Source organism: Nothobranchius furzeri, chromosome 2, assembly GCF_043380555.1.
Source record: "Nothobranchius furzeri strain GRZ-AD chromosome 2, NfurGRZ-RIMD1, whole genome shotgun sequence".
NCBI classification, from domain to species: domain Eukaryota; kingdom Metazoa; phylum Chordata; class Actinopteri; order Cyprinodontiformes; family Nothobranchiidae; genus Nothobranchius; species Nothobranchius furzeri.
In genome coordinates, this window is record NC_091742.1 from 21,215,500 (window position 1) to 21,227,400 (window position 11,901).

Genomic DNA, 11,901 nt, shown 5'->3' on the forward strand with positions numbered 1-11,901 from the left:
CATCTGGATCTGTCACTTACCGTTTTTATCATTTTACCTTTTCTTGAAGGAAAATTATTGTCTATTTTTTGTTTAAACTAGCTTTTGTTGAGCAGTGATGGAGTTAAAGCTATGTTGATCTAAGCAAATTTCACACAATATCACAGGATCTCATGCATTCAGGCTCCTGACCTGTCTTTTGCCTTCAGATGGCGTGGTAAAAATGATGCTACACAGGCTGTTCCTGTGCAGGAACAGCTCAGCTAAAACGGGAGTTTTCCTCTTTGAAAACGGTGAACGAATGGATTGACCTTTTTGTTGTGTCCTTGGGCAAGACACTCAACCCCCCTTACCTGCTGGTGGTGGTCGGAGGGACTGGTGACGACAGTGCTCGGCAGCCTTGCCTCTGTCAGTGCGCCCCAGGGCAGCTGTAGCTACATCGTAGCTCATCCCCACCAGCGTGTGAATGTGTGTGAAAGGGTGAATAACTTGTGTTGTGAAGTGCCTTGGGGGGGTCATAGAACCCTAAGGCACTATACAAATACAGGCCATTTACCATTCCGTTTAAATTTCCCCCAAACTGTTTTGATCCATTTATTGGTAACAAGTGATTTACTTCCATAAAATAGTTATAAGACAAAAGCAAAGCAGGAAAATGTGAATTTAAACTGTTAGTACACCAAAGATCCAGCAGATGGCGCATTATTACAACAAATTTCTCATATCCTCCTTTTTAAATCAAATAACATACATTTCCCTTAGAAACCATATGTTTTACACGGCACACAATTCCACCTAGTAAGGAGTTTCACACACGAAGCAGCTGCTTTATAGTTTTCCTCAATGTATGAACAACATGTGCTGAACTTAACACCTCTGACTCGTGTGGCTCTGCTTTCTTTCACAGACTTCATTAATTATTGCTGAATTTTTGTGTCTGCAAATTTGTCTGGCAGCAACAGTTTGTGTCTTTTTTATTTTTTATCACATTTAGTCAACCTCAGATGTAGAAGGAGTTAAACAGGAGAAGTAAATTCAGAGAGAAAGGAAACCTTTGGAACATATCTGACATCTCTAAAGGTGGTGTGTGATGGGTGGTGATGATGAGCTCCAATCAGCAGCTGATGAAGATTCTTTTATCCACACGGTTCTGTCATGATTCATCCAGACAGTATTAAACGAGCCAAGGGACAAGAGGTCTGTTGAGTTTGCGGTCAGATTGTTTGGGAACACGGCCGGATGTTTGGGGCGGTGTTATTCAAGGTCACTGAACCTAAACCAAAAAACCAGGAACTCATCTTGTCTGCATTGTTCTGTCTCAACAGGTGGATTTTATGAAAAATAATTTGTTTCTCTTATCAAATAAAAATTGCGCCATCTTTCCGCTGCAGATCGAGGACTCTAAACTCAAACGCTTAAGACATTTTTAAATTGACTCCTTGTATGATGTGAGTTACTGCTAATGGCAGTGGTGCCCCAGAGGAGTGGCCAAGCGCGGCCAGGGCCACCCCAAGAAAATTGCTGGCCACCCCACTGGCCACACTAGAGAAGACCAAGGTTTTTTAAAGAGCAAGTAACGCCTAAATTAACTTTTATTTTTTGCTGATAACCTGTATAAATGAGTGTCTAATGGTGCTGTACACGTGTGTAATCATTAGTCAAGTCAAGTCAAGTCAAGTTTATTTATATGGCGCCAAATCACGACAAGAGTCGTCTCAAGGCACTTCACATAATAAACATTCCAATTCACAGTTCATTAAGCCAATCAGTAAAATGTTTCCTATATAAGGAACCCAGCAAATTGCATCAAGTCACTGACTAGTGTCAGTGACTATACAGCAATCCTCATACTAAGCAAGCATGCAGCGACAGTGGAGAGGAAAACTCCCTTTTAACAGGAAGAAACCTCCAGAGGATCCTGGCTCAGTATAAGCAGCCATCCTCCACGACTCACTGGGGATCGAGAAGACAGAGCACACACACACACACACACACACACACACACACACACACACACACACACACACACACACACACACACACACACACACACATACACACGCACACGCACACGCACACGCACACACACACACACACACACACACACACACACACACACACACACACACACACACACACACACACACACACAAGTAATGTGTCTATAGTTATATTGTGATGTCTTAGTAAATATTGTATTTGGTGAAAGATAAACTTTATTGTATTTATCCTAGTGGATCTATAATTAAACGGATAAACTAGTATTAGCACATCATTGTAGCTTCTTCTGGGGAGAAAAACACTTACAGAGAAAATATAGTTAACAGCTGAAATTGCACAAAATAGTACAGTTAAAGAGCAGACTGTAGAATAAAGTAGTAGAGTGTGAAAAGTGGTCAGTGTATCCTCCAGCAGTCTAAGCCTATAGCAGCATGACTACAGAGTTAACTCTGGATAACCTATCCTATTTAGATGTAGGCATGTTGGAGGCAGGGCAAGGGAGAGCCGTCTTTACCGACTGTACACTCCACTAGTGTGGCAGTTTAGTGCAACTTACTTTAAATGTAATATTTCAGCCCAAAACCATAATTCTATCTCCATCTTCAGGTTAAAAACTCTGCTCCACCTTTATCTAGAACCAGCTGTGGTTGATGGCTACGCTGAAAAACGCGACGTTATCAGCAAAGTACTACGTGGCTGCACTGCACTGGTCTCCAGGTGAGGCAGCCGAACCTCCACCTGGCTCAGCCACTCACCTGCCGATATGACACGCTGGCGATCTGAGCCGCTCGCCTTCTTGGGGGTTGAGGGGGGTGCGGTCTACCACTGCCTCAGTGCTGCTCTCTCGGTCCGCCAGGTGACGCCTCTTTCAGAAGCGTTTTCCTAACAGGAAGTGTGGATGACATATGTCTCCACCCATGCATTGACCCTCACTTTAATGCATCATATTAATATTCACACAAACTATAAATTGATATTATTTAATCAGACGTTAAAAATAAAACCCCAAAAAACATACAATTAAAGAGTAAATCAATAATCAGATTAAAAAAAACATTATGTTTCTCCTGCTCACCATTTTCTAAACAAAAGTTGAAATATCGATAGTTTTTCTGAATGTTTTTGTGAAGACCACAATGCTTTCTTCTTCTTCTTACACTAAATTTGTTCAATGGCCGAAGTTTTTTCCAGCAGACACTGTCAGGGCCAGATGCTCTTCTAAAATTAAGTTAAAGTATTACTGTATCTTCATTTATTACCATTTAAAATGGCTTTGTTTTCCATCTAAACTGTTTTGATTGTAGTTTTAGTTGTGTTTGGTGAACGTAAACATTTATTGATTTTAGGTATATGAATTTTGCTGCTTAACTTCAAAGTCCCCCAACTGAGGGATGTTACGGCCCAAAGGGTTTGGGGGGCCAGGTGGAAGTGTCGGGTGGGCTGGATGTGGCCCACGGGCTGTCAGTTGAGGGTCGCTGCCCTACAGTATAATCAGAACTCCATATAAAAGTTATAACTCTGTATGTCTGTATAAAGTTTGTAAATGATCACATTTAATGTATGTGTGAGTGGCGGAGTTAGGGTCATGGGTCCTGACTTGACTTGGACAAGAGCAAGGGCAAGGGGGTCCTCCAGGAAAAACAGTGGGGACCCCTGAACTAGACAAAGAGCTAAAACCAGAGTGAACATTGAGACTGTGCCAGGGTTGTTTACAACACTTGTAATTCAGATTGTAACCCGAGGGAGAGGCAGGGAACTTATTAAGTAAAGATAACCATCAAAAATTAGCATATTATAAAAGATGAAGCCAAAATGCCCCCTGGGGGAGGGCTCTAGTTTTAAATCCCACCTCCTCCATGTAAATAAATAGGACGTTGTTGTGATAGAAAAAAAAAGCGAAATGCTGCCGTGATGAGTGGGCAGGATTTTCAGCACCATGAGCCCCTAAAGCCATCTTTAGTGGAACTAAAACACCACAATCATTGTTCTTTTGAATAATTTCCTTTTGCTTGTTGCTCCACCATCTACGCTGAACTCCGGTGTTGAGGTTAAAGCGGTTGTGCCCCTTTGTGCTAGGTCAGAGCGTCTTTCAGTTAATTGGCTGGTGTTGATCCTGCCTGACAGCCAATTAGACATGGCATCTATTAAACAGCATTGGTCTCGAGTTACCGTCCAGTGGTGCTGGACATTTAGTGAGCCGCTGACCCCCGTGACTCATAGCTGCAGCTTAGTGAGGGGCCTTCACCAGCTTGGAACACATCTACCCCCTCCCGCTGTGATTCTCCTCTCTCTACTCCCCAGCGTGGCTACACTCAATTATGAATGACCGTCATTAGAAACCAGACACGGCAGAACACACTTGGCCACGCTGACACATGCACACAGAAGCAATGTGATGGCCACAGCGATTATTCTCAGAGACACCCAAGACAATTGAAGCACTAATGGATCAGCAGCATCAGTTTCCTTTGATAACCACCTGCAGCTTTTAGATAACCATCGCATCACCCTCACTTAATGTCAACACCAAGTTACAACGCTGAATATTTTCATTATCATGTCTTTTCTGTGGAATTAGACGACTGATGTTGGTGATTACTTTCGTCTTGTATCCTGAATTTGTTCCAGGCTGGAGTGCAGATAATGGATGTCTCTCATCAGCGGTTACCATGGGGATTTAACTGGAGAAAAGCTGATAGTGCAGGTCATGGAACAGTGATGCATTTAAACACTCAAACACACACGTTTCATGCTAACAGAAAGGAATGTGGGTAGTCTGTTACTGAATAACTGTCAGAATCTCTGTTGTCTTTATTTATTCAGCTGTACACAAGCCGCAGTCATACATTCAGAGCAAAGTTACAGTCCAATGGTCAAAGGAAATGTAAATGATCCTGACCGTTTGTGCTAAAACTTGGATAATGAGTGACTTGGTCAAATCAACTTAAACTAACAGCTGGAAAATTAGTTACTAATAGACAAGTCCAGGCAAGCTTGGTGTGTTGACTGGGAGGACACAGGTGTGTTTCATCACCAGAAGTAAAGCCATTTCCAAGGTGTCTGTCATTTTCCACTGAGCCATGGCAGATGGCTACTGACCTGGTTCTGGTTTGTCCTGTTTAAAGGATATCCTTCCCTGCACTGCACAACCAGTAGGCTTTGATCACTGGACCTCAGGGACCTGCTGGGGGTGTAGGGACTAAGAAGATCACCAATGTAAGATGGTGCTTGTCCATGTAAGGCCCTATAGACCAGAACCAGGATCTTGAAATGAACCCTGAAGTTGACTGGCAGCCAATGAAGCTGGAGGAGAAGCGGGTGGTGATGTGGGTGTGTTTGGAGGACTTGGTCAGAAGCCGAGCACAGGCATTCTGAACCACCTGTAGACGGTTCAGGGAGGTTCTGCTCAGACACGTGAAAAGAGAGTTACAGTAGTCTAAGCGTGAGGAGATGAAGGTGTGGAGAACTGTCTCAAGTTCAGAGCAGGACAGAATGGGACTCAGCTTTGCAATGTTCCTGAGATGGAAGAAGGAAGAGCGAACAAGAGAAATGACATGAGAATCCAGGGTGAGAGCTGGGTCAAAGGTCACGCCGAGATTCCTGACAGAAGGTGTGGTGTGAGAAGCAAGCTGACCAACAGAGTCTCTGACTTTGGGAACCAGCTTGTCTGGGGCACAGATGAGGATCTCAGTCTTATCATCATTCAGCTGTAGAAAGCTCCCACCATCCAGGTTTTAATAGAGTCTAAGGAGGTGTGTGACAGCTGCAGCTTAGACATCTCATGGGGCTTAAAGGAGATGTACAGCTGGATGTCATCTGCATAAAGATGGTAGGAGATTCTTTTGAAGGAGCTCAGGATGTGCTGAAGAGGAAGCAGATAGAGGAGGAAGAGCAGAGGCCCCAGCACAGAACCTTGTGGGACACCATGGGTAAGGGAGGTGGTGGAGGACCTAAACTTGGAGACGGCCACAGAAAAGGAGCGCTCAGAAAGATGAGAGGAGAACCACTCCAGAGCAGATCCTGATAGGCCTACCCAGTCTCTCAGCCTCTCCAGTAGCAGGTGATGGTTAACAGTGCCAAAGGCTGCAGTCAGGTCCAGCAGGACCAGAACAGAACAGTCCCCTGCATCACTGTGAGTCAGAAGGTCATTAGAGACCCTAAGAAGAGCTGTTTCAGTAGAATGAGCTCTACGAAAACCTGACTGGAAGCTATCATAGATGTTATGTTCATCAAGAGCAGCTGTGAGTTGTTTAGCCACAACCTTTTCCCAGATCTTGGAGATGAACGGAAGTTTAGAGATGGGTCTGAAGCTGCTATGGAGAGAGGGGTCAAGACTCGTTTTTTTAAGTAGCGAGTGGATTACAGCGTTCTTAAAGTGAGCAGGGTCCTGACCAGAAACCAGAGAAGCATTCATTATAGAGAGCACGCTGGGATCGGTGGAGGGTTTGATGTGGAGGGGGCATGCAGAGGTCTTCATAGAGTTAACTAGTTTGGTTAACTCAGGCAAAGAAACAGGAGCAAATCTACCTAGGATGATGGGCCTGGTTGGAGTCAGGAGAGGCGGCGATAAGGCTGAAGGAGAGATGCTAGATCTAACCTTACTGACTTTGTCCACAAAGAAAGACAGAAAGTTCTCACAGTCTGCAACAGAGTGGATGGAGGCTGTAGGAGAGGCAGGAGAGACGATGCTGCTGATGGTGTTAAACAGCACCTTGGGGTTCCCTTTGCTCTGGGACACCAGGTTGGAAAAAAAGGGAACCCTCGCGTCTCTGACTGCAGAGTTAAAGGATGTCAGAAGATCCTTTAGGTGCAGCAGATGGACGCTCACTATTGCTACTATTATTGCTCACTAGTGTTGCAGGGAGCTAGTGTTTATCACAGGGTGAGAGATGGAGGACACCATGGAGGAGTCTCCAGTCCATCACAGGGACATATAGAGACAAACAACAAGTCACACACTCACTCACACCCAGGGACAGTTAGAGTCTCTGATTTGCCTGAGATTCCTGTTTTTGGTCTGTAGGAGGAAGCCGTACCTATGGAAAACCAATGGATGCACGGGTAGAACATGCTAACTTTTCTCTGTTTTTCTTAATGCAATCAGGTAGGGATGTACTTTGACCTTGGAGTTCAGCTTGAATAATTTGGGATTGCGTCCTTGATTATTTTCTTACTCGTTTTTGATCACGCTGTTGTTTATTTTCGTCTTGAGGCTACATCCAAGGAGTCAGCTACAGTCCTGTGGACCATGCACTTTTAGACGTGTAGTCAATTACCGTATTTTCCGCACCATAAGGCTCACCTGATTATAGGGCGCACAGCCAATCAGCGTCTTAGTTAAAGGTTTGGTCCGCACGACGGTGAAGCAGCACTTCTCGTGGCCGGTCGTCCGCACAGACATTGTGCTGGTCCCCGTTTTCTCCACGGTCCGGTTCACCGGGACGTCGAAGGTAAGTGGGACCTCATCCATGTTGGTGATGTGCTGGGGCTGGATGTTTTTGTCTGCCATCTTCTTAGTGCAACAGGAGCGGAACAACTCTATCTTCTCAGCGTAGTCGGCAGGTAGCCGCTGCGAGACGGTAGTTCTGGTGCGGATAGAAAGCCTCTGCATGAAGCGAAAACACCAGGAAGGGCCTCCTATGAAGTCCGCAATGTCCATCTCTCATGCTAATGCTGCAGCTTTGAGATGAATGGAGATGGTGGAGACGCTTCTGCTCGTGGTGCTACGTGGTGTGGCTGGCTTCACTTGCGTCCTTAATACATGTATAAAAGGCGCATCCGCAGGGGAAGATCAAAGGTTTTTAATAGCACCTTATGGTGCGGAAAATACAGTACATGTAGTCATTGATGTGTGGTCATTACGACAAAGCACCGCTGTAACCCGCCAATTTAACAGCGGTAGAAAAAGCTTCCAGCTTCCGTAAACAAACACACTCATAAGTCACACTTCACGCTTGTAGTAATTTATAATAGCTCTGTATCAAATAAATTAGATCAAACAAAAGACCACTTACAGATAGTAATGATGCACTTCCTTTTGGTTCTTCTCAAAATAAAGGATGGGACTGCTGTTTTTTCCAGCCAGTGGTGGCTTTTTTGACTGCTGTGTTATATCCGCGCACCATCGGCGGCTCACAGCGGTGCTTTGTCGTAATGTAGTCTCATGTCTAAATCAGCTCCTGAAAATCCTTCATGTTACTTTTCAGTTTCCATTAGCAGTTGACATGATTATTGAGCTTGCCAGGAATAATTGGTATCATTATCGAGTCATTTTAATCACTTTTGCACACAAAATGCTAGTTTCTGCTATTCACTTCCATTGTTTATGCTAAGCTAAAGCTGACGGACTGCTGCCAGACCAGGAGAATTACTGCGCTGGTTACAAAATGCTTTTTTTCTCACTTATCTAACTCTGGGGAATGTGGAAATATACAAAATTTCACTTAGGGCTGGAATATCCCTTTAACCAGACACTCAACTTGGAACTAGTGAAGTTTGGCCAATACAGGACTGATAAGCTCCCTCCACCTGGTACTGGACAACAATCAAGTTGAAGGAGGGCATGTGCACCTTCAGTATGAGGCAACTCTCTTCATAGCTTCCTATGGTCCACGTTCAGTGTGGTACACACCAAACAGTACTGTGACTACCATTCAGTATTTAAAAAAGCAGACTGAACACATCTTAGTTTAACACATCCCTTTGGAGCCCACCGGCTTCTGGTATAGGAGCATTAAATAAAGTAAACGAAACTAGCTTTAGTGTGATTTTTGTTTTGACTCCCAGTCTCACTGTTTACTGGCTCTTAAAGGCACCTTTCCAAGCAATTGTTGAAGGCACATCCTCTGCAGAGAAAACAATGCTCAGTGTAGTGTGCACACAGTGTTCCAGCAGTCATGCGTACGTCTTTATACACAACATGCATTTTTAATTGATTTTCCGTGCCTCGTTTGTCTGATTTCTTTCATACATATTCTATTCAGATTCAGAACAAGGCTGGTTTATGATGAGGGCGAAAATTAAGTGAGTTATTTGAGGCCCAGCTAATATTCTTTGAATTTAAATTAAACTTTACAGCCATTATTTAGCATAACTGCCGAGTACAGAGAGCATTTAGCTTCATGAAAATGACAAAAATTAGTTATTAAATGATTTAACATGACAACTTCTTTTAACCTGTTGAGGCATCTTATCTTGACACGCCTACGGATCATCTGCTTCTTGTTTATAGCGTATCGGCATTGTTCAGAGTGAACGTGTTTGTGTCTGATGCAGTATCAGAGTTCAGCGGTTCATATCAGTGTTGAGTGGCCAGAGAAGTAACAGGAGTGGGAGATGGATCCACCTCAGTGGGTTCAATCTGTCCCCATCGGACTCACGCAGAACCTCGAACGCACACACACACACACACGAACGCACAAACGTGTATCAGGTAACAAAATATGAATGATTTAACAGCTGTGATAACTGCCTTGAAGAAACTACCAGATTCCTTCACATCTTTGCACCTGAATGCTGACGATCCAGTGACCTTGACCTAGAGGAAGAAGAGGTATGAGGAAGAGTGAAACCTGCTGACAAATACCGAAAGGTGCACAACAATATTTTGGTCTTTATGTCACTTATTGAAATAATATTGCATAAACCACTAGATGGATTTCAGTGACATTCACAGAAAGTCTTTGTTTAATGTTTGTTGATTAACTGGTGGAGTAAACCTGATCCAACATGGCCGCTACAGGTAAACTCTGTTGGTAAGCAGAAAGAAAAAACCGGCTCCGAGTTTGTTTAGCAGATATTGAGCTAGTTTTTGATGTTGCTGTAGCTGAGAGTAATTTTGTACACGCCATGTCCGGATCATGCATCGTCTTAGACTATTGCTACAGACTGTACATCTGAGCCATCTCCTTTCATACTTGTACAGTTCTTAGAAGAACATGATCTGCAGTCAGCATGTCTTCCTCCAATGAATGCAAAGCCTTTAGAGAGACACTATGCAACTTTTTCATTTTTTAAAATCATTTTCTTGAGCCAGTATGTGCTAAAATGACCCTTTACAGGGTTAACGAAAGGCCAGCCAGCCCCAGTTGCCCCTTGTGGCCAGAATATTCCACTTGCGACTTCAGAGTGCCGATCTGGTCTGTTGAACACAGCTGGTTTGTTTGATTTAGTGATGAATCACCCCTGTAGACACTAAGGAAGGCTGGGGAGACATTTCAGCTGTTAAGTTAAAGTGTTAAAAAGATGAACGCACAGCGAGGAAATGGGTTTTGCTTTCGGTTTCACAAGCGGACACTAGGGGGTGCTAAAAGCAAGATAAAACTGCCTAGTCTCCCTTTAATTCTCTAAAATCATGTAGAATTTAGCAAAATGGTCAAAAAGTATAAAAAAGTCAAGACAGACAATGAAACTTTTCTTGTGACCAAACTTTTTTAGTTTCTAAATTTCTAAAACACGGAATCTCTTCACAAACACGAACACAACGCTGATCCGATTACCAAACTGACTGGTTCAACAGAATACCACATTACATTTTTGTTTATTATAACAAATTTATAATGGATATACCAACTTTTGAACTATTAAAATGATTTAGCACCTTACATTCTTCAAAATAATTTAGAAAACCACTTTTTGCGCTAACTGAAGCTCTTGAATTATATGTGTGAGTTAAAGATTCTGGTGAAAGAGCAACTTAAAAGTGTTAAAAGTTAGTAAACGTATGATATAAAGTCATACCATGTCTGATTTTCTTTACTGAGTAAAAACCTTGCAAAAACAGTTTCCACAAGCAACTCTAATAATCCTAGTGTTTTCTTAATCGTATAAAAGCGTATTTATGGAGTGGATTTGAGCCATTCGGCTAATTCTGTTCCGAGGAGGTTCTGCTGATGATTTTGACATGAGTTTGTACCAAATCCTGCCTAACAAAGACCCAATGATGACCCAGATGCATTTGGCACTTCAACATAAGCTTTTGTTTGTTACCATTTTCCTTTAGGAATGAATCCCGTCACCATGGCATACATAGAAATGTGGTACATCATAGTTTTTTAGCTGCCTTAATGGATTCTTTCAACTGTTTCAAATTCTCAGGTCCATTTCAGGACTCCATGCTGTGTAACTGAGTCTTCCTGTCTTTTTCCCTGCAGGGCTGCAGAGAGAAGCGGCAGGTTAAGGTCCCTGTCCCGCCGCTGGACAGTTGAACTTAGCTGAACTATGTTCCTCTTGTCTCCGTTTGTCTCGTCTCCTGCAGCAGGAAGTTCTCTCCTCTTCTCCTTCTCCTGTCTTAAGCTCTTGAAGACCAGCATTTGTTGTCTCTGCGACGGGAAAGTTGGAGGTTTAGATCCATTAGCAAGGAGACGGGGGTGTTGGGTTCGATTCAGCCCCACCCAGGTCATCTTCCTCCCTCGCTCACCCTTCAGCCCCACGTTGTGCAGGCGAGGAAGAGGAGCAGGTGGTGACATTTGTGCTGTCTCCGTGGTACCCAGGTGGCTTCTCTCAGGGGAGAGAATGGGGTGTGTGTCAGGCTCCGGGTGCATTCTGGGAGGAATTTTGTCTGAGGGGTAAAATGGCTGCAGCTTCTCCATTCGCTCGTTGATGCTCAGGTGATGAGAGTCATCCAGGTTGTTGATGTGGAAGCAGTCTGACCCGGGCTCCGCAGCGCCATCCGACTGGGTTGTCCTGGGCAGGTGTGTGTGTCGAGAGGGCCTGGACGTGCTGCTGTCTCGCGTTGGCTCAGATGGTAAGGGAACTTGGCACGGAGTGGAGTCACAAAGCTTTGATGTGGAGCTTTTTGGAGGAGAGAGACGGACGAGTTCCCTTTCTCCGAACACTGACACTGGAATACATCAGACACAATTCAGAAAGACGTTTCTGCTGTAAATAAAGGCCATGTTCACATCTGAGTTTCTGTAAACC

At 43.9% G+C, this 11,901-nt stretch overlaps 1 protein-coding gene across 1 annotated transcript in view; it reads right to left on the reverse strand.

Annotated features, from left to right (window-relative positions):
- Nucleotides 1–10,935: 10,935 nt before the first annotated feature.
- Nucleotides 10,936–11,901, reverse strand: part of LOC107378144 (hormonally up-regulated neu tumor-associated kinase homolog) — a 14,201-nt gene continuing 13,235 nt past the window's right edge. The window contains 2 exon segments of the mRNA XM_070548859.1: nt 10,936–11,120; nt 11,122–11,821. Coding sequence (XP_070404960.1) covers nt 11,084–11,120; nt 11,122–11,821 — 737 coding nt within the window. The 3' untranslated portion in view covers nt 10,936–11,083.